The 22688-nt window shown below is 42.2% G+C and overlaps 1 protein-coding gene across 1 annotated transcript; it reads left to right on the top strand.

Moving 5' to 3' along the window:
• The first annotated feature begins 187 nt into the window (after positions 1-187).
• Positions 188-22378, top strand: med16 (mediator complex subunit 16). Its single transcript, XM_022241171.2, has 23 exons — positions 188-410; positions 1523-1675; positions 2657-2858; positions 3621-3755; positions 4457-4562; positions 4878-4961; positions 6318-6395; positions 7025-7120; positions 8110-8222; positions 8587-8744; positions 9113-9177; positions 9745-9888; positions 10376-10477; positions 11026-11137; positions 11969-12108; positions 13100-13180; positions 13778-13881; positions 14559-14673; positions 15207-15305; positions 16292-16357; positions 18594-18819; positions 20410-20547; positions 21428-22378. Exons 1-22 carry the CDS (start codon positions 361-363, stop codon positions 20528-20530), a joined length of 2550 nt encoding a protein of 849 aa, XP_022096863.1. The 5' UTR covers positions 188-360; the 3' UTR covers positions 20531-20547; positions 21428-22378.
• The last annotated feature ends 310 nt before the right edge of the window (positions 22379-22688 follow it).

The raw sequence follows: 22688 nt of genomic DNA, 5'->3' as shown, positions 1-22688 counted from the left end.
CTATGTATCGCAGGAAAATACACCTCGTTCAGTAAGACTATTTTTCAAGAGTCTTACGAGATTGAAAACTCATTTCACATCTCTATATTCCAAATTCATCAACCCTTTCTCTCTGGATTATTTATATTTATTTTGTTTAATGTTTAGACATTTGAATATATTTGAATTTCTCAAAACTAACATCTTGTACAAAAATAAAGCACTGGCAGTCAGTTAGCGAATGGAGGACAAAATGGCAGCGCCCATGACTCGCTTCTGATACTTTGCCTGTGTTCGTTAAACTTTATATTTGTTTCTCTCTTGAATTTGAAATTATAGGTTATAATTACATAGTTTTGAAATTACTCGTCTAGACTCATAATGGAACTTGTTTATGTGACAGAATGGCCCAAAACTGATGCAAATTTGTGGTAAGTTCAGACTTGTCTTGGGGGCCTTGGCCTTGCCAATGCCATTTTGCTTTGTTCGTCAAGTTTCGTACACGGTGTTATGTTATGTTGGGCGCGATCGGTCGATATGTGCGATCGCTCAGTCTGTGTTTCTGTACGAAATGCACGATTTGTAGATAAATCTGCCAATAGCCAATTGCCTTTTCTTTCTTATTCAACGCTGTGAAACATCGTTTAAAAAGGGAAGTAAAGTCACGTGAAAGTTGGAGATTTAAGCATCATCTGATCATTAGCCTACATCATTAGATCATAGTATTAATACATGCAGATTAACAGGGATTGTGTAGGCCCTATTGGGAACCTGTTCTTGTAAGGCTTCTTATACTTCCTTGTTTATCATCACTCAAAATTATATTTGCGGGCCGGGAGGACTTTTGATATTTGATATTTCAAGTTAGTATTTTCCAAACGTTTCAGATAGTCTAAAAATACCATTCTTCTATAGTATTATAATACTTGATTGTTCCATGTAATGAAATATCAGAACACAGCATGATCAGATTGGTCATGGTTGAGAGTAAGACTAGAGAATAAAAAGAACGAAAACCCACAAGATCATTTTGTGGTACAGACACACCTGCAAGGTTGAAAAGGGCCGGAAATTAGTTTAAAAGTTGGAAATATCAAATATAAAAAGTCGGGGCGGTAGGGAAAATCCGGTCGGGTGGTGATGATAAACAAGGAATTAATTTTAATTGGCCTAATACCCATGACATGTGACATAGACATGATCATGATGATAAAGGATGGTTGGGTTTTGGTCAAAATGTCAGATTTTCTCACAATTTACAATTCTAAATTCACAAAAAAGGTAAAGATAATAGACAAAACATTACCCGTGGCTTCACTCTTTCGTGTCTTTTGGGGACTGATCAGTTTTGTTATAACAATCAAAATGGAGGGGTCCTGAAGTACATTGTACACAATCCCCCAGACAGGAGAATGTTGTCCTCAATGCAAGCAGAAGCATGACAAGGTGAGATGGAATTTGTTACAATTGTTGGTGAGTCCGTGGCAACTGGACACAGACAATGACAGAACCCTTGCCTGAATTTCTGTTCTCTTACACCAAGTTCCAAGAGGCTGATCGGAGACACAGCCTGTGGCTGGTCTTGCCGGAATATCCTGGCCTTCAGCACCGTCAGCAACACCAAGGCCTTAGAGAAGGAGACCTATCGGCCCAAGATACACATCGTGGATCCTGACAGGCCATGGGAACTTCACAGGTGCATATTAATTTAAAGCACACCTAGGCATGCCAGGGGCATGAATTTTCATCAAGGCTATCACCTTACCTGCAAAAACCCCTGGAAACCAAACTGGTCATTACATGTATTTTAATGAGGGTAAGCTCCGATCACTGACAGTACTGCTTTCGATAGAGTCCCTCAGGGTTGAAGGCTTACAAGGGTGCCCCAGGCAGCCACCAAACGGCCCACATCTGAAGGAGGAGACTAGTATGAGAAACAGACAGTTTTAGAGGTGGGAGGAAAACCCAGGGGAACATTCTGGGTAAAACCCAAAGAATCAGGTAGGGACTGAAAACCCAATCCACATGTGGACCGAGCTGGGAATCGAACCCGGGCCGCAGAGCTGAAAGGCCAGGAAAGAACCACCATGCCAACCTGACTCCCCATTACTTACCCTGAGCCAGGAGATTATTTTCTGTTTGAAAGTGAACTGGTCCAGATAGATTTGTGCTTCGTATGAACACATTATCTGAGCATGTGTGGTACATGTTTTGGGAGACTTCAAAATGTTACTGTGACAAGTCATCGTCTGGTTCAATGCTTAAGTTGTCAGTGTGAATTCGTTTTCGCGAGATTCAGACCTTGTGCAATTTTCGACTGTTTCTGTTGAAAAAAGTCCTCCAGAGGCATGAACCACAAAAAGATTGTGAGAGTTTGTGCAATTGAATGTAGGATTTTACTTTAAAAAGTTGCAGGATAATTTTGCGACTTTTTGTTGGTCAAAAAATAGAAAAACCCTCAAAATGGCTAGCTACAGATCCTGACCGGAGTCTGCATGAGATGTCGTCGCCTTTAACCACTTGGTCACGTGATCACTTGGTCAAAACGAGGTGAATTTCATGATTGGTTCAGTGGCCATATTAAAAAGAAAATAATAAAGCGTGTTCTAAAAAATAAAGCGTGACCTGATGACTGCAAAATGAAGACTTTTCATTTTGACAACTTTTTACCTCCCAGCATAACCGGGGTCCACAAGGACCTGATCCAGGTGCTCCAGTGGAATGCCAGCGGCACCCAGCTCTTGTCTGGGGACAGCTCGGGGACCACCGTGCTGTGGCAGATGAAGAACCACCTGCTCAACAACTGGGAGAGCGTGGCCGAGAGCCACGTGGCAGGGGAGCCCATCGTCGCTCTGGGGTGGCTGCACAGCGGTGTCAAGGTCAGTGTAGGCGTGGTCAGTCTCCCCTTATGCACAGCCCATTGAGGGCGCCCTACGTGTACCTTGTGAGATGCACCGATCATTTGCTGCAGTATTGGACAACTAGACTGGAAAGAGCGTATCATGTGAAGCAGTTGTTAAACCTATTGAAAGTGTTACACCCCTACTATAGCTTAAGTCCCAACTATAGTTGGGCCCGTCCCAACTAGAGTGTTACAGTTGGGCCGGCCCAAGTACAGCAGAGAGGTCCTGTGTGCATGATGTGCCCAGCATGTGCCAAAGTCATATTGTTTACAAATGTCATGTCATTTGTCATAGGGCTAGATGAACAGATAAAGTGCCACATTTTAGATGAATTGTGTCAAGTGTGAGACACATGGACTTGGATAATGTTGAGACATTTCCCACAGACACTGGCCAACAATCGTTGGTCCAGCCCAACTGCAGCACTACAGTTGGGACTGTCCCAACTATAGTTGGGGCGTAACAAAAGTAAAGCGCTGGTCGTACATTGGTATTAAGGTCATTTATGCTGCACAGCCTGTTGAGGATGGTCTTTTGGTGAACAAAAATAATTGGATGAGTTTGAATGATGACTATTTGTCGAGCACTGGTAAATTTTCCTTGGTAACCTTTAAAAAAAGTATCATGGGTACCAGGTAGAATCGACCAGTGGTTGACAGTAGGCTTGGACGGTATTGCATTTTGAATACTTTTTGAAAATTTTCCAGGTCGGTGTGCAAATTCATTTTGTTTTTTTAGATATCCTACAATGTCGATAACATTGACTCGCCGAGCATGCTTGACAAGTTCACGCGATCTCGGTTCACCCCGTCCCTAGCCCAGGTGGGCACCAAACCTGCCGTTGGTTGGATCTCGGTGACCTCGACTGGCCTGGTAGGTCCACGATGCATGATTTGATTTGCAGGTGTAATGTGAACTTTTACGTATCTTTGAATTTTTGGTCTCACTGCACAGCATTGTAGAAACGGAATATCCATTCCACCAGTAAATGGAAGTTCCATTTTTCACAGTCGCACTCATTTTCTGAACTTGTAGTTGAGGATTTATTCAAGTGGGAATTGATTCGTGATTTATTCAGGAAGTGGGAGAATTTATGATGGATTTATATTTAGGCATTGTACAAAGCAAATAAAGTTTGTGTCAAGAGAGTTTTATCCTCTGACAGGTTGAAATTCAATTCTTCTCAGCTTTGCCTAATGGATCATGTAAAATCAGTTTTTGAAGAAAAGGAAGTGTGAAGTTAATTGTGATGTTGGTTGGTCTTGACTGCCTCCAATGCCATTAATGTCATGGCACATCAGTAAAATATTTTTATACCCATACAAGATCAGCAAAGCTCTTTAAAAGAGAAGCCCACTGAAAAGTTCATGTGCGATTCTTGAGATATGAGGTTCTTTGGGTAGCAAATTGAAGGTTCTTGTTCGACTTTTGAAATTGTTTCAGTACTTTTTATGCTACATCTGCCAAAACACGTCAACATTTACAAACTGAAAGAGAGGAAGTATTAATGAACGTAAGCCACCGAAGTTTTTGCAGCTGTTGAAAACACTCAGGATTGATCGGACTCGTTGCAGGTGTCTGTGACAGTTCTGAAGAATGGCGGAGGGACCGTCACGGTGACGGAGTGTCTGGGCAGCACGCGATGCCACGCAGAGCTGGCTGACATTGCCTACTCAAGCTGTAAGTGACAGCGTTCATCCTCCTCTCCCATCCTACGACTGTTCCCTGTCCTCTCGCCCTCTGTTAGCTTATGAGCAAGTAAAGTTTGTCAGTCCCCCACTGCTCAGTTGTTCATGCCAGGCCTGTGATTAATTGTCAGCTGTTTTAAACGGCCAGTTTTAAAAACTTGAATGTAAAGTCTTCACAGTCGAGTCCCAAGTCCTTACTGTCGCGTCTGAAGCCTCCTTCGTTGAAATATCAGGTTGCGTCTTTCGGTCTGCCATGCCCAGTGTCTTTGTGGTTAGGCTTCTTAATGAGCCTTTTATTTCTCTTCAGCTGGTGACATCCTGATAGCCACGTCTGATGGGAGTTGCCGAAGCCCCGTGCAGATTTACAAAGTCGTCCTCAGCTGGAAAGAGGGTATCCTTTACTTGACTCGGCATCGCGACTTGCCAGAAGCAGAGGCGAAACTCGTGAACAAGGCAGTGGCATTTTTGATGGGGAGGGGCAACATTAGGGACACTCCCACTTTTCCAAAATCTGTGCCTCAATCACCTCCCCTCCCCGGGCTGAGAAATTGGAAAATGAAGAAAAAAAAGAGGCCTGTTTTCCATACTATAATCAAACCATGAAGTGCCCCCCCTCTAGAAAAATGAGGCTCCTCCATCCCTATGGAAATTTAACCTCAGTTAGGCACCAAGTCAAAATAGAAACGGTTCATGAAGTGGGAAACGATACATAAACGATAAGCTCCTTACCCGCTTCAGAGTAAAGCGGGCAACGATAGGGAGTCACTACCTAAATGCTTGTGGTTTGATGAACGCCACTCCTGGGTGATGTTTTCTAACAATAGAGAGCTTTAAGGATTACACTCCATTGTGGCTGGTGGTTGAGTCATTAGAGCTGTTTATCAACAGCTGGGACCCCAGCCCATTGATATGTCAACAATTAGGGGGGGTTGGGGATGGGTTTATACTACCGTTTACATGGATAAGGATTTTTTTCCATCAGTTTGCCACGCTACCCTTGCCAACATTAGTGGACTTTTCTTACATCACTTTTTAGATTGATTTTGAAGTCCTGTGATTGTTGCATCTATAATCTTCTCCATTTACTCTATTGTCTAATCCAATTATTGACAAATCTGTGATGTGGAAATCACTGCCTGACAGTGCTAGATTTTGGTAAAGAAAACTACAGATCTTAATTCAGTGACACGAGACTTAGTGATGCACATAGGCCCGTTGACTCTGATGGAGTTAGTCTTTTGTTAAGAGATTAATTGCTTCCCCTTCTCAATAAGCTGTGCTAAGCCTGTGGATGAACTGGCCAATTTACACAACAAAGCCGATGCACAATAACCATTCCTGGTAAGCTGGGAGTCAGGGCTTTTGTACCAAGGTGGGGGAGATGGTAGTATGCATCAAAAGGGTTGCCGCACAGCCAATTCTCTTTCGGGAAACGGTGCCTTGCAACCATTACCCACTTGCAGTTGAATCGGGCAACGGTTTGAAAGGGGATTAAGGGCAACCATTTCCCGCTTGGTCAACCGTTTCTATTTTGACTTGGCGCCTTACTCTCCCGCCTCTCCTCTATTTACTTGTCATCTCGGTGAAATTATCCCTTGACAAGGAAGAAACTGTCGCTGGCTTCCAAGAGAAGAGCTTCAGGCTGAAAACTTTTTACGTGGTTGAGGCACTCCCGTTGAATCGCAAGTTGGAAATTTGATTACCGCGATCTGATCTGATTAATGCCCTTGACTGAAGCACTTAAAAGACAAATTGTGCATCGAGACTGACTACCTGCCCTCGCTCCACGTGCAGTGCTGTGTGGACCTCAGTAACAAAGACAAGTGTAAGAGAATATATATTAGTATTTTTTCAAAATCAGAAATAATCGTGAAGTTTGAAAACTGAAAGGAGTGATCTCTGTCCAGGGTGAGATTGTGGGGAATGCATCACTCGGGAGAATTGTTTGTGATGTATCAACCCTATTCCTTATCCTGCAGTATCCAACAATAGTTTAGGTTTTTACAGGGTTTTGCCGAACTAAGGGGAATTTATGCCTACCATTCTTAGATTATCAGGAAGTGTAGGCCAAATGCAGTTCAAGAACAAGAAATCTTGTTCGTCTGATAGGTTTTTTGTTTATTCCGTCTCCTTGGCAACTCTCTTCCATCGTTTTGTTCTTCTGCCCTCTACACTTTGATGTTACCGGCGTGTGTTTTTGGGGAAAACTGTAGAAACTCGGATTTATTTGACCAAAAAACTGATGATGAAGGAGCGTGAGAAAATACAGCGGAATATGTGTGCATAAATTGTCCAGTCCTGTTGAGGGCGCTGTTCCAGTTACATGTCCCGTCTGGATGAGTGGAACATCTACAGTAACAGCTAACGTAGAGGGACTCGGGATGAAGAGAATGCAATTTGGAAACGTTTTGAAGTCACTTCCCAACTTTTGCTCTACGTCTTCACCGTCCTTAGATGTGACCATCACGCACCTGAGATTCATCAACAAGGAGTGTTACGAGGAGGAGAGTACGTCACTCCCAGCAGAGCAACTCATAATCTCGGCCATCGGTAAGCTTCGATCATTGTTTCAGGGCTTAGAATGCACAACTTTCAAGGATGGGCATATATTGTACAAATCAGGAATGACCTAGACCTTACCAAACAGAAATGTTGACAGGTAAGTTGCTAGACCACTGGCATGATGTTTTGATGGTGGCAGGTTCAAATCTTACTTCAGTCAATGGGGATTGCATATTTGAGCACCCCTCTATTTTTTGTCATTTCAATCTTGCAAAACTGGTCAGTCCCCCAAAACAAAAGCACCTCTCTCTTTATTGCACTGACCCCATTTTTTTTAAATTTCAAATTAAAACTGTGAGAAAATGTGACTTTCTTACTGATAAACTAGCCATGCAAAGTTAAATCCACCAGGTGTCATGTGTTACAACACTCACAGTTTCCCCTCATAATTTCCCTCAAAACCCTGCCCTCTTTTCACAACATTAACCCCTCAGTTATTGAGCACGATGTCACAGTCATCTCCCAAGGTGAATCCAAAAGCTAAATTGTAGGTCTCCCTTCGATTATAGGAACAAGCTCCCCAAATTTACAATCCCCCAGTCAATTCCTCTGTATCTTGATAATTACAGATTAGAGATAAGCACTGGTGTTCTGTCAAAATGTTTCTCTGCAGATGTGTTTTAAAAATATCTCTATTTGAAAAAAAATTCGGAAGAGGTTTTAGTGAACGCTTGAACAGCATGAGGTTCCAAATAGTATTTCAAAAAGGAAGGAAATGCTAGGGATTTGTTTAGGAAAGTGAACATTTCAAGAAAATTTTCTGAGAAATCTATAGGAGCAAATAAAATAAAAGATAGTTTTCTTATCTTAGTGACTTTCATGTTTTTTGTACATTTTGAAGAGTGTCCATTTTGAACATACATGAGTCAAGTTGGCAATGTACGTGCATACAAAATGGAACCACGGAAATGGAGATATTGTAATGTATATTGCATTATTGTTCAAATTCCTTTTTTTTCTCCACATTTCCCCAAAAGGTTCTTCGGGTTCTTGCGTGGAGTTTTGGAGTTTGAGCAAGGAGTTCATCCCCCTGAATAAGATCTTCCAGACCAGCCCCCCACCCTCGAGGGAGTCACAGCCAACCACACAGGTGTGTCCCTCATTGTCATTGTCACTCTTTTTGCCATTGTCACTGTCAGTTTATGCATGTGTGTCCCTTGACATCATTGTGACTTTCAGTTCACTCAGGTGTGTCCCTAATTGTCATTGTCACTCTTTTTGCCATTGTCACTGTCAGTTTATTCATGTGTGTCCCTTGACATCATTGTGACTTTCAGTTCACTCAGGTGTGTTATCATCACAGTCAGTATACAAAGGGGTCTTGGTCATCTGCTGTTTTGAAAGGCCGGAAAAATAACCTTTTTTTCTCCTTAAGTACCGGCACGTTGTCTTGGGTTGGACTTTCCAGTTTTTCCAGTCATTTGACAGATGTTTGAACATCCTGTTTCATCCAGAAATGGGTGTTTGGCTCCTGCTACACCAATACCTCAGCAGTGACTGGACTTTGCCTTCCAAAACTGCCGGTGAAGCTGTCCATGAAGTCTATCTATAATGGGCCAGGTATGGTCATGGCCGTAGCCTTCCAAGATGGCAGTGTCAAACTACTCCACAGGTAAATTCAGTCGTGGACCACCGACAGAAGTCGGTTTTTATTCATGAGGAGCAAAACACAGCAATACTTTATCGCTGGGAGCAAAGAGGAAGGCTGGGTGGATGGGAAATGCCAGTGTTGCCCTGATCCTGGCCTTCATAGCAGGAAAACTCTGTGGATTTTGTGTGCATTCCCATGAAAACTAACAGTGCATACCTTATTTGCCAGGAGCTGTGCCCTCGTGGTGCGTTAGCTCCATAGGATTGTTGTTGACGAAGTATGTGATCCCCCACGCAGTATGTAGTCCATGCATTTTGGAAATGTTCAAGTTGAATGTTTCAAAATATCATTTTCTTATGTTTTAAATTAAAAATTTTGTACGTTTGTAGGGTCTCTTTGAAACCATGTGCATCTTTCAAGTACGAAGGAATCAAAGTTGACACAGGATCACAGGGTAAATAGAAATCCAATTATTCCAAAGTGTCTGTAACAGTTGTCATTTATACTGCTATGTTCGAAGGATTACCTGACATTTTCAGAGTTGCTTACATGTGTTTGTTCTCTTTTTAAAGCTTATTAATCTGTGACCAGCTCTGCAAAAAAGTGTATTATGTCACTTTTTTTGAATTTGAGTTAGATATATAATCAAATTGCTCGCATCTTAAGCTTTCATTTAATGTGTAATTCATCCCAGTGGCATTTTGCATTTTGGAGTTATTTGCCATTTGCATATTCATATAATTTCATTTTATCACACGTGCCTTTTGAGATAATGCCCTTTAAACATAATGAACGGAAACATTAAACTTAAATTAGATACTCTCTTGATTTCCTTAGCAACAGAGGCTTTCTGGTCAGGCAATTGGCCTCAAAATATTTCCAAATATTTTCACCCTCGGCACATGGAATGGGCCATTATGCGTTTTTGCATTGTGCGACTTAATATGCCTTTTTGCAGAGTTTGTCACATTTATTTGTGGGGAATCTGATGCGATCTCCATTTTTGTTGGAACAATTCCAGCTAAGCGGCAGAAGGTCTACAGTGGCAAGCATCTGGTGTACATGGAGATGTCCAGCACCTGTTGCAGCATCATGGCTGTGGACCGCATGGGGGCGCTGTGTCTGATCAAGATAGCGCCGACTCTAGGACAGGCTCTAGACCAAGGTATGTAGAATTGTGGGGTACAGTAGCATGGTGGGATCGCTGTGTCTGATCAAGGCAGCGCCGACTCTAGGACAGGCTCTAGACCAAGGTATGTAGAATTGTGGGGTACAGTAGCATCGTGGGATCGCTGTGTCTGATCAAGGCAGCGCCGACTCTAGGAGAGGCTCTAGACCAAGGAACACAGAAGAGTCGGTTTCAATGGCTGTATGCTGCATGGGACTATGTGAGTGGTAAAGATGGAAAGATAGTTCATCGAGATGATTGTACGCATTAGTTTACAAAACTGCACTGTAGAGACCTCGTTTGAAGTCACAGGAAAACTGGATATCGGAGAAGTGAACCTGTTGAATTTAAAATAGTATTGAAAAGCCAACCCACATGTAAATAGAGACTGAATTGAAGGAAAGCAAAACGACAAACCTCATTAAAATGTAAACGTTGTGACGTTATTCATTCAGGTGTCTTTTTTTCCCCTTGTTCCTCACAGGTGCTGCTAGGGCCCATACCATTGCCCAGGTTGTGAACCTATTGGAGTATAGTCTGGTGACAGGCTACGACTGGTGGGACCTGCTCCACACTATAACTCCAGGTTACTTTGATGTTTTTTTTTTTTCTGCTAGGATCTGTAAATTCCAATCAATTTAATGCTCTTTTCCATTTTTTTTTGATGGATTAATGATTTTTTCTTTGATCCCAGAACCACATTTTAAAGTTCTGACTCAACAGTTAGCAGAAAAATTGTGCCAAGTGTCACAGAAAACTGTGTAAACATTTTTGAATTCAAAGACATAGATAGACATATGAATGTTTGTTAGATGCACTGCCAGTTGTCTTTAAGTCTTTGTTATAAGCAAACCTGGCCTCTGAAGTAAGCCTATTAGTTAATGTACTGACGTCTTGTTCCTGTGAAACGGATAAATACTCCCTCTCAGAGAAATGGCAGCTCAGCACAGCTGCAATATAAACCATTCTTGTCAGGCTTTCACGACTGAGCAATGAATTGAGCTTCTTTATTTGTATTCGTCACCAAGGGATGGTGTAAGTTCTTTGGCTGGTCCAGTTTAGTTGAAAATGTGGTCCCCCAGACGTTGCTAGTTTTCTTGAATGAATCGGTCACTGTCTTGTCATTGCCCTCAGGCATGGTGGACACGGTGATAGATCGGCTGACGGAGGCCTTCAACCGACAAGCCAAGTCCACCCAGGAGCTGCTTTTCTCCCGTTTGGTGGCCGTCAAGGGCTCCCTCCACAGGTACGGACCCCCCCACCCCTTTACCCCAAACCCTCCTGGAATCTCAGCAAACTCCAAGGAGGATTTTGCAGGGTTGAGGAAGGCAGAGCCTGGCTCTTATTATTTTATATGGGGCTTCATGCCCCTTGAAAGTACATGCGCATTTATTTAGGAGTCGGGAAGATAGACCCGCCACCTGTTCCTGCTTTGCGAGCCAGGGTAATCAGCTTGAAAAGCAATGCTTAAGAAATCTGAGTTGGCCTGCTGGAGTGACAGGTGTCAAAGGCTGTCGACAGTCCCTCCGTAATGCTGTAGGTTGTCTGTGGAAGATCAGTTTTATAGGAAGAATGTTACATACAATTTATGCAAATATCACGAGCGTTTTGCATTGCAGGACTAAGTGAGTCTAAATGTTTACCTCTTTAGAAATGTCTGAAAACTCAAACTGAAGTTACCAAGACATAGCTGTGAGGGTCAATTGGCAGGGTTCATTGACAGTGTAAACATGGAATGAAAATGTTGCATGAAATGGTCGGAACATTAATGCTTGGTGACAGGTGTTTTGACCGGAACAAAGTGTTTAGCATTGAACTTGCCAGAGTCTAAAGGCACTTTTCCATATGTGCCTCAACACTTGCACTAAGTGTTGCGTATCCATCAAAATCGCTCCCGGGGCAATTTTGATGGCCGAGCACAGCGCATACATGTGTTATGTTAATGGAGTCGATTTTTGTGTCCGTGAAAGTGAAACACATGAGCGCATCGTGTACGCAACGCACCCAAAAAAACCGCGCAGACGGAAAGGAGCCTTTACAGTTTCTTTTTGTTCATTTTCCTCTTCGGCAAATCCAGACTGACCACCAGCGGTGCAGGGAAGTCGGTGGACTGCTACTGTAAGCTGCTTCTCAATGCCATTGCCTCAGAGCTCAAGTCACTCCTCAGGCCTGCCAGCGTCTCGCCCCAGGACAAGGTGCCCGCCGAGAAACTCACCGGTATTTAAAAAAAACAATCTTCATTCTTAATTGCTGTTATATAATGAAGTTACTTCAACCAGGGTGACCTCTGTTACATGCTGGTAAAGTGTTCTTCCTGGGGGCCCCTTTGCAAGATGCAAACAGGGTTAGGATTCCATGTAAAGTTTCAGGAGAATTTAAAATGGACTCCGAGTTGTTTTTTTTTGTCAAGGTTAAAGCATGTAAGTGCCATACGTTTACTTTACTTTTAAGAGAAGGGTAATGCACCGATTTGAGTGTGCTATGCTCTTCATCCCTAGTGTTGACCTACAAACAAAAGAAGTCCTCACAGTGTAGGGTTAGAGGATGTTGTGTGAACTTGTACCTGTTCATTGACTGTTTCCCTGTCTCCAAAAAGCAGTTTCAGAGGTCTTTGGGTTCAGGGTTACCTGTGGCAAAATGAAAAGGACCACTCCAGGAAGCTTGGAGGAGTTCTAAGTGAGCATCTTGCATGACTGTGTTGTAGTCGAGACCTCTTCAGACCATCACATGTCCCCACAAGACCATCACAAGATCAACACAGGACCTCCAGTCTAAATTCAAGTCACAAGCTTTTCAAATGAACTGCAACAAAAACATTTCTTTGTCATTGTTCACCCTGTTACTTTTGATGGGTCTTATAAATGGCCTTATGCATGGTCTTGTGTCTGGTCTTGTAATCCATGAGTCTTCTTAACCACAGAACATAGGATTGCGCACGCTAGATACGTGAATTTGCATGTGGGTGTGTGAGTTTGTTTCTGCATTCAGTTGGGGACCCTGAACAATAGAGGACAATAAGGTCCCCGATTGACAGAGGGTCCCGGATTGACAACTGTGTACAAAACATATGGGTGGTCTTGTAAAAAAGTTAAAGTACAAACAAAAGAGGAACAATAGGGGGTCCCCGGTTGCAGGCAAATACACACTAGGCTGTGTTGGCATTGAAGGTTTGTTCACTCCCCAATTCCATTGTTTTTCCTTTTCGCAGCTGTCTGTGCCCACAGCAGCGAGTTGGACCTGAACAAGGTCCTCACCAACCTAGATGCCAAGGACTTTGCTCTGGATCCCAGTGAGTTACCCGGACATTGTCGTGTCCAGACATTGTGGCTGCGGCTGGAATTATCATGCATGCATATGGAAGCCACAAGCCAGCGGCTGCTGTGACTTCCCATGCGACTGCCCATACAACATGTGCCTTACTCATAGCCATGTCCGGATGATATCGGACAAGGCTGGACATTGGCACCAATCATACAAAAAATCATACAAAATCAAAATTAATGGAATAGATAGATACAGATTTTCATTTCTTCTATACCCTTTCAATTTATTTATTAAAAAATTCAAGAAAAGAATTTTGTGTTTGTTATTTTTATAGCACATCTGTTTGTTTTTGAATTGAAAATGTTGTTTTCAGAAATTGTCTCCTTGAAGAGAAGAGTTATGAGCAAGAAGTCAATTCATCAGTGAAGTTTTCATTTTTGTGTGAAGAAGATCCAAGCCCTGACCATGTGCCAATTGTTTTTTTTGGGGAGGGCCTGCTTAGAATTTGTGCCCATGTGTAATTGATAAAATGTTTTGATTCCCCCGTCCTATTTTTTAACTTTACTGTTTTTTTTTCTCAATTTTCTCATATCTTGTTTCGGTCTCCTCTCTGTTACTGCAGATACCCTACAGTCCCTGCAGCAACTGATCCAGTGGATAGCAGACTACTGTCTTCACACGCTGAGCACCGTTCCGCAGCAGGCTTTGAACCCAACCAAGCCAGGGGTTTGTAACATCAGCACAAGTTTCTGTCCCAATGTTTATCTTTACTCTGGACTTTTGAAATGGCAAAGAACCGAGTTCGTACCGTCTGCTCTCGGTGCTCTAGAGTCGAATATGTGATCCCACGAAATGTGTCTGAAGGTCGTCTTGAGTGATTTTGTTCTAGTTTACATTACAAAGAGCCCACTGGGCTCTTCGTTTGGATGAATCACTTGATATGGCATCCTAATGACAATGGACATTATGTGGGTGAAACAGGTTGAGGGTTCCTATCTGAATTATTAGAATTATTATTCTATTAGAATTCTATTAGAATTTTTCCAGTGTGTGAACTTCCATGCAATTTAAACACCAAGGCTATTCAACCAAGCCTACCTAAATTCTTCCAAATCCATGAAGGGGCTTTGTAGGATAGAGGAATGTGAAAAAGAGTATTATTTGGGGGAGAATTTTGAAGTATTTAGGGCAAAAGTACTTCCAGTAAATTTGTTAAAACTTATTTCCGGAGACTCATTGCTTCTGATTTTTGTTGAAATTTCCATTTTTCTTTCTGATCAGATAAACTTGCTGAGCAGTCTCCTCTTGCTTAGCATGGAATGGGGTTGTGGTTGCTTTTTTACCAGTTTGGCTGTATGCCTGTGGCAACAGTCATGCCATCTTTTAACCTTTGCCCTCCGCAGGTCAGCATATTAAGGGACACGGCCACGCTGGGCTCACTACGCGAGATGCTGGTGCTCATCAAGATGTGGGGGACGCGCAAGAAGACGTGCCTGCCGGTGTTCTCAACAACGCTAGGTCAGGTCACAGCAACTGATTCAGTGCCAGCGTATTCTGGACTTTTGCATCTTGACATCACTTGCAAACTGGTTTTGGTATTACACCAAGGGAAACTTGTTCTAGCCAATTGAAGAAAGGATTCTGTATGACTGATTGGGGCTGGCTGTGGGTGACATATTTCTGAGTGGATATGAGAATTGGTGAATTCACATCAATATCCAGCCGTAAAATGCATTTTCCATGCGATGCCAGGTATTTACCAGTATGAAACTCTGTGGCAAACAGGTTGGCCGATATTTTGTCAAGTGACTGAGTTGGTGCATTTCATTGGTTTATAGTCCCAACTGTCAGAAGTAGCTTCGGGCACATTTGAGTAACCACCCTTTGGTGATCACTGGTCGATGTTGTCTGATGTTGGTACCGGGGGATTTTTTTGGGGGCACAGGTTACCAAGGAAAATCGACTGGTGGTCGACATGTGGTCGTCCATCGAACTCGCCCAAGTCTCATGAGAGATTTGATTTAGTAATAAGCTTTTGTCTTCCCGTGTAGACACCTTGGACAGCATGTCCCATCTGTACAAACTCACAACCCAATTGTGGCTGGCCAGCAAGGAGATGCCCCCGGCAGACCTGGATGATAACACAGTCGGTGGGTAGCCTGCCTCAGCTGTAGTCAATTCTGCGCAATGGCTACAGGTGTTGCAAGGAGTGTCAGTTGAGAACAGTGCCCCTGTGTGAGTCAGTTTATGGCTGCACCAGACACAAGACCAGACACAAGACCAGACACAAGACCAGTCACAAGACCATCACAAGACCAGACACAAGACCATGATAAGACCAGATACAAGACCCTGCACAAGACCAGACACAAGACCAGATACAAGACCAGACACAAGACCAGATACAAGACCAGACACAAGACCAGATACAAGACCATGTACGAGACCAGGCACAAGACCAGATACAAGACCAGACACAAGACCATCACAAGACCAGTCACAAGACCAGTCACAAGACCATGCACAAGACCATGCACAAGACCATGCACAAGTAACAGTGTGAACAATGACAAAGGAATGCTTTTGTTGCAGTTCATTTGAATAGCTTGTGACTTGAATTCAGACTGGAGGTCTTGTGCTGGTCTTGTGAAGGCCTTAAATGGTCCCGACTACAACACTGAAGCTGAAGTGATTTTGCTGAGTCATTCCTTTTGGCATCTGATGTAATTTTGGGGGCACAGTTGCATCCTTGAAGAACTAAGGTCTTGAAATATTGTGGTCCTTGCAGGTGAAAAAGATTCCCTGAAGATTCCAATAAGAATCCACACTCGTATTGGGGAAGCTTCTTTGAGCTGAAGCATTTTTACTGAAATTGGGAAAAAGGAGGAGGTCTTTTTGGGGGGGGGATGTACCTCGGAAGCAGCTTGGGCGGGGTGCTCCAGTTTTCAGGTGCTCATTTGAGCACCCGACATGAATTTTTTAAAGAATGAATCTTGTCTAGTGTTAGTGGGTCTCTTGGACGACCTGTCGGCGATTTGACACAAGATGCTGAGAAGTGAGAGTGAAACGAGCTGGAAGGGGTGGCCTGACATGCTATTTACCAGTTTCTCTCACTTGACTTGGTTTTTTTCGTCAGACGAGTGTTGTCTCTTGCCAAGCCAGATCATGATGCAACCACTGGACGTGACACCTGTCACAGAAGGTAAGAAGGTTCTTACACGGCTGGAAAATACATCGGCGGTCATTTTCACAGAAAATTTCCTCTTTCCAAATCTCTGCCCAACACCAAGAAACACCTTTCCTTAGACCAGTCATAATCAGGCGCGTTAAACAATGACAAAGGAATGCTTTTTTACAGCAGGTTTACTTCAATAGTTTGTAACTTGTCATGGACTTACAGAGGCTTGTGATGGACCCGGCTAAAGCTCTGCTCGCAGTGTTGAAAACTGTGAGATTGTGGTACAGTATAGCATAGAGATACTGTTTAAATGACTCTCTTGAATCAGTACACAGGTCGTTCTATAAATTTGGGGTCCTTTTTTTTCTCGTCCCAGTTAAATCTGGAATGTGATTTTTTAATGTTTAGAACTCTTTCTTTAATTTCCAAGATTGAATAAGTATGGCAAATTACCCGCCAAACAAAAACAATTCAAAAATAATTCCAGTAAAATATCCCTTGTCAAAGTCTACAAGTGATATATCCCTTGTCAAAGTCTACAAGTGATATATCCCTTGTCAAAGTCTACAAGTGATATATCCTTTGTCAAAGTCTACAAGTGATATATCCCTTGTCAAAGTATACAAGTGATATATCTCTTGTCAAAGTATACGAGTGATATATCCCTTGTCAAAGTATACGAGTGATATATCTCTTGTCAAAGTATACAAGTGATATATCCCTTGTCAAAGTATACAAGTGATATATCCCTTGTCAAAGTATACGAGTGATATATCTCTTGTCAAAGTATACAAGTGATATATCCCTTGTCAAAGTATACGAGTGATATATCTCTTGTCAAAGTATACAAGTGATATATCTCTTGTCAAAGTATACGAGTGATATATCCCTTGTCAAAGTATACGAGTGATATATCTCTTGTCAAAGTATACAAGTGATATATCCCTTGTCAAAGTATACAAGTGATATATCCCTTGTCAAAGTATACGAGTGATATATCCCTTGTCAAAGTATACGAGTGATATATCTCTTGTCAAAGTATACAAGTGATATATCCCTTGTCAAAGTATACGAGTGATATATCTCTTGTCAAAGTATACAAGTGATATATCCCTTGTCAAAGTATACGAGTGATATATCCCTTGTCAAAGTATACAAGTGATATATCCTTTGTCAAAGTATACAAGTGATATATCCTTTGTCAAAGTATACAAGTGATATATCCCTTGTCAAAGTATACAAGTGATATATCTCTTGTCAAAGTATACAAGTGATATATCTCTTGTCAAAGTATACAAGTGATATATCCTTTGTCAAAGTATACAAGTGATATATCCCTTGTCAAAGTATACGAGTGATATATCTCTTGTCAAAGTATACAAGTGATATATCCCTTGTCAAAGTATACAAGTGATATATCTCTTGTCAAAGTATACAAGTGATATATCTCTTGTCAAAGTCTACAAGTGATATATCCTTTGTCAAAGTATACAAGTGATATATCCCTTGTCAAAGTCTACAAGTGACATATCCATTGTCAAAGTATACAAGTGATATATCTCTTGTCAAAGTATACGAGTGATATATCTCTTGTCAAAGTATACAAGTGATATATCCTTTGTCAAAGTATACAAGTGATATATCCTTTGTCAAAGTATACAAGTGATATATCCCTTGTCAAAGTATACAAGTGATATATCCCTTGTCAAAGTATACAAGTGATATATCCTTTGTCAAAGTATACAAGTGATATATCCTTTGTCAAAGTATACAAGTGATATATCCTTTGTCAAAGTATACAAGTGATATATCCTTTGTCAAAGTCAGGTGTAACAGGGAAGGACAAATGTCACACGTCAGACCCCAAATTTATGCACAGTTTGGCTGTATGTCAAACGTTGACTGCTTTATCTTGCTTTTTGGAAAGGAAGAATTTCTGGCCCAAAGCAATACCATAGGTAAGTGGTTAAAGGTCTGAATTCAGGGGACTGAATTGGTGGAATTCTAGCCAAAGACTCGAGGGAGAAATTATGTTCAGATTTTGGAAACTTCTCTTGATGAGACATTGAGACTAACTCTGTGCCTGAATTATGTGGCTATGGCTGTAAATAACACGTGCCTGTGATAGCCGCTAGCTAGTGGCTTCATGCAGTTCTCCATACGTGCTGTTTTTTGCCATTGCCAATGTGGCCTTAGCCTTATCCAAGATCTGCACTTGAGCTGGTTCCACTCTCCTTTTTCCTGTGTATTGATTTCCTAGGAATCACTGGTAAGCTGCTCATCCTGCGGCAGGCCATGAGTTTCCAGTTCCACACCTCCCCGTCCCACATGGTCAACATGGCCACCCTGGGCCACAGCCTGAACATCTTCCCCGGGTCGGAGGTCAATGTCAGGTCGCTGGCCGACCGGGTACACCAGAAGACGGATGTTGTTCGCCGGCTGTACCTCGGGGTGTCGCCGCCGGAGGAAATACGTAGCTGCACAAGGTAGGATGAAAACGCCAACGCAGACGCAACGCTCCTTTGTCTAATAGCTCTTTACGAATTTCCAACAATGCACACGTGTCTCACTGTAGAATATGTGTGACCTGCCTGAGTGTGGTACCTCAGTGTCTCTAAATTTGTGTGAACCAGGTTGGTCTGTGTGAAGTTGTAATCGAGGTGAAATTGTGTTCCATAACAAGGTATTAAATGGCAGTAATTTATGTTGTTGAATTAGCCTTCTCGCTGTCAAGTTGGAACAAGCCTTTTGCAAGTTAAATTTGAATAAAATCTGGTACACTGGATCATCTGATTGCACATAAACATAATCTGGATTCCCCAGACTAAAGACACAATTGCCATACCTTGTGATTCAGGGCGAGCTTTTGTATAGCAACCATCATCTCTGGAATGGACTGGTTCCTTTGTACCCTTCTTTTCCATTGAGAACAGTGTATTGGTGCAAGGCATCTCTTACGTAACCAAGCAAAAGCTTGCCCCGAATCATGAGGTATAGCAACAGTGTCTTCAGTATGGAGAATTCAAATTGTTAGGTTCACATAAATTTAAAGAACTCAGTGCACCAAATTTTATTCAGATTCAACTTGCAAAAGGCTTTGCTCAACTGGGTCCAAGCTGCTTAGCTAAGATGTTTTGCTAACAGAGACTTTATGTATTTCACAAAGACCATAAGCAGTGAGCACATCAAAAGGCACGCTTACCTTGGAGGAAAATTTGCTTAACAGAGTAACAAAACAATGGAGATCTCCATGCATGCATGGCTGTAAGCACAAACAGACCAAGCACTGTCGTGAAATAGTGCTTAAGGTTAACAAAATGCTCTGCTTCTGTAAGTTCAACTTTTCTGCTAAGTGTTTAGCAGTGCATTAAAATTGTTTCCTGGTCCTCCTTATCTAAGTGATGGGAACGTAGCCAGGGTCTGAGCAGCTTGAAGGCAAAAGAATTGCAATGTAAAACCTGGCCAAGCCAATGTTGAAATTTTGTTTCTCAAAGATATGAATATATTTCCAAACCACTCCGAGAGACTCGTCAAAGTTATGGGTTCAGATAGGCGGCCATTTTTTCCCCCATCATTTTACTTAAAGGTAACAAAATGTACACTATGGGAAGCATAGTTCACAGTCTGTCATACACTTTTCATAAACTGTAAAACATGACATATGACCGTCATAATTTCCCACATATTCTGTCATGGGAGGAGGGCACGGTTGTCGTCAGGATTTTTTTGAGGGTGGGGAGGGGGGGTGGGGAAGCACTCATTGCCTGCAAAGTGATTAAACCATCAGTGGTGAAAGGTGAATTCTGAGCCGTTTTAAAGCAAATTGGTGAGGTCTCACCCTTGTGCCTCGTTTCTTTGCTGTTTGCTTTTCTGTTTTCAACTTTTTAAAAAAGTATTTATGATTTTTTTTTGGGGGGGGGTTGTGCTTGCCTCGCCACTACGCCCATGGAGAGGGGGCGTGGTCAGAGGATTATGGTAAATGTGGCTTTGAAAATGTTTGAGCTGAAATGAACAGCTGTCAAGTGTTTTGTTAATGGTTCCTGATTTTATGTGTATGCGCATTGCTTTCGCTGAAGGTGTTCCTCTATTTCGATGCTGAACTCGCCAAGCCGTTCTCCTGCCATGAAGTCATGGGAACAGCGCTGGGCGAGGTCGTGCCTGTGTGGGGGTCTCTGGAGGAAGGTGGTTGCCGAATGAAAAGAGCGGTGTCTCAGGTACATCCTCCACCATTCTTAATACGAGCGATTCACAAAACATTGTGCCACAAAGAGGTTGCCATGGAAAGGCTGATTTTTCTTTTTAGATTTCATGGGAACTTGAATTATTCCTGATCTTTTTGTCAGAAAAGATTCATGAGTGTTTTCTGAGTAACAGTTTTATTAATCATTTCTACTGCTTAGAATGTCCCAGTCTACCACAAACTTCCCCACGTTTTCTGCTGACGTGCTCAAAAGCAAATTGCTGCAAGACAGCCATGCTTTTGTTGATTGTAAACTTGAAAAATGGCCTCTGCGTGGACACCTCTTGGTGACACACTAAATTGCAAATTGCCTCTGCTTGTTACCAAGTCTTACTTTATTCCAGGTGGTCGAAATTCCTTTTTGATAAGTATGAAGGTGCATCAGAGATGATACTGGAACTTTTGAAAACACTTTTCTGACATAATTTACTTAGGTCCCCTCAGGCACAAAATCAAGGGAAGTGTTTTTATTTTATTTTTCAGATTTTTTGTAGGTTTTTTCTCATTTTTTTAAGTTGCTTTTTTCACTTTTATATCATTCATTATTTACTCATAAGTATTTATATTGCTAAGTATTTTGAGAAATCATTACACATTCAGGATTTCACTTGAGTTTCAGATTCTTTGGCTGAATGGTCAAACTCTTTTGTGTGTAAAAAATAGTTAAGGAAATAGACAGGTGAACAATGTTTGGGTTGTAAATATACCATAAAGGTATAATTCAGATGTATGCATTAAGTTTGTTTTAGGAAAATCGCATCAAGTTTATAAATAATACATTTTTGGTTTAAAGGAAATTTTGACCTGTGAAGGTATGAATTATTGTCTTTTTGTTTACCTTTAATATGCGGCAGGTGGCAGACTGTTTCCTTTATTCTGCAATTGGAATCTCACAACTTCAATCTTGGGATACTTGATGTATCTAGAACCCCACTGGGCAGTCTTCTTGACTGTAGCTGCCCCCCTCTTCAAGAAATGGAACCTTCCCATGTCACTGTATGTGGTCCAGTGTACCTGGGTTGCTGACATTCCCACCAGAGGGGTGTCTAGGTTGAAGTCCTCATCCTTGAGGGGAGCACCAGTGTCTTTGACGACTGGCGGCACTCTCCGAAGTCGATGATGCATGCCCTCCAGTGGGCTGCACCCTCAACAAGCAGGATGTTGTCTGTCTTGATGTCCAGATGCAGTAGTTTGCAGGGATGTTTGCACCACAACTCTTCAATTGCATCAAGCACAATTTCGCACCATTCGTCCGGTGAGAACTCCAGTGGGCGCCCTCCGCACGGGGCATCAGTGAGTGTCAGTGGCCAGGCTTTGAGCTCATCTCCAAGGAACTCAGTCAAGAGGGCCCTAGTGGCTGTCACAGACCACCACACCGTGGACGTTGAGGAAGGACGGATGGTTGCTTAGCAGCTGCATCGCCTGGCCCTAGAGGATGACGTTGTCGTGGACACTGTTGGTCAGTAGCAACTTGTAGGCCACCTAGCTGGCAAGGGAGACCTGGTACTTCAGAGAAACCTCACCAAAAGCACCTTGAGCCAGGATTGTCAGGCCGTCTGGAGGGTCTGTAAAATCTGCTACATCCAGCACGGCAATAAACTCCAGTTGTCTTTGATGGAATATCTGTTTATAGCCTGCCATAATGAGAAAGAAACATTTAGAAGTAAATAAACAGCCATTATTAGAGTGTCTAAATTCATGTCCAAGCAGGCATTCTGAGATGGAACTAATGAGTGTATATTCCTTGCTTGCAGTTTACAGCTGCATGTATGTTGGTTGAATTAAATTAATCAATCTTTAATAAAGCAGGTCAGATTCTTTCCTTTCTTGTTGGCTGTATCAGCAGCATTAGATAGCGTGAAATTAGCGAATCAACAAAAGTTTATGGGAATGGCTGTTTTTCACTGTTTTCTATGGGCATGACATTTTTGGGCATAAAGGGCAAATATCTCAAAAACAGTGGGAATGGGGTCAATGGAACTGCTGCTTTTGGAATCAGCGTCACTTTATGCATAAGATAAGATTGTTGCAACATTTGGATTCACAGTTCTTTTTTACCAAAATGTAGTTGAAAATGGCATTTTGGGGCAAAAATTGGCAAATATCTAAAAAAAA

Source organism: Acanthaster planci, linkage group LG17 (assembly GCF_054643075.1).
Source record: "Acanthaster planci isolate LZ-2023a linkage group LG17, COTS_SCS, whole genome shotgun sequence".
Classification (NCBI taxonomy): domain Eukaryota; kingdom Metazoa; phylum Echinodermata; class Asteroidea; order Valvatida; family Acanthasteridae; genus Acanthaster; species Acanthaster planci.
The sequence above is the reverse complement of the archived record's forward strand: the minus strand, read 5'-3'. Positions and strand labels throughout refer to the sequence as shown.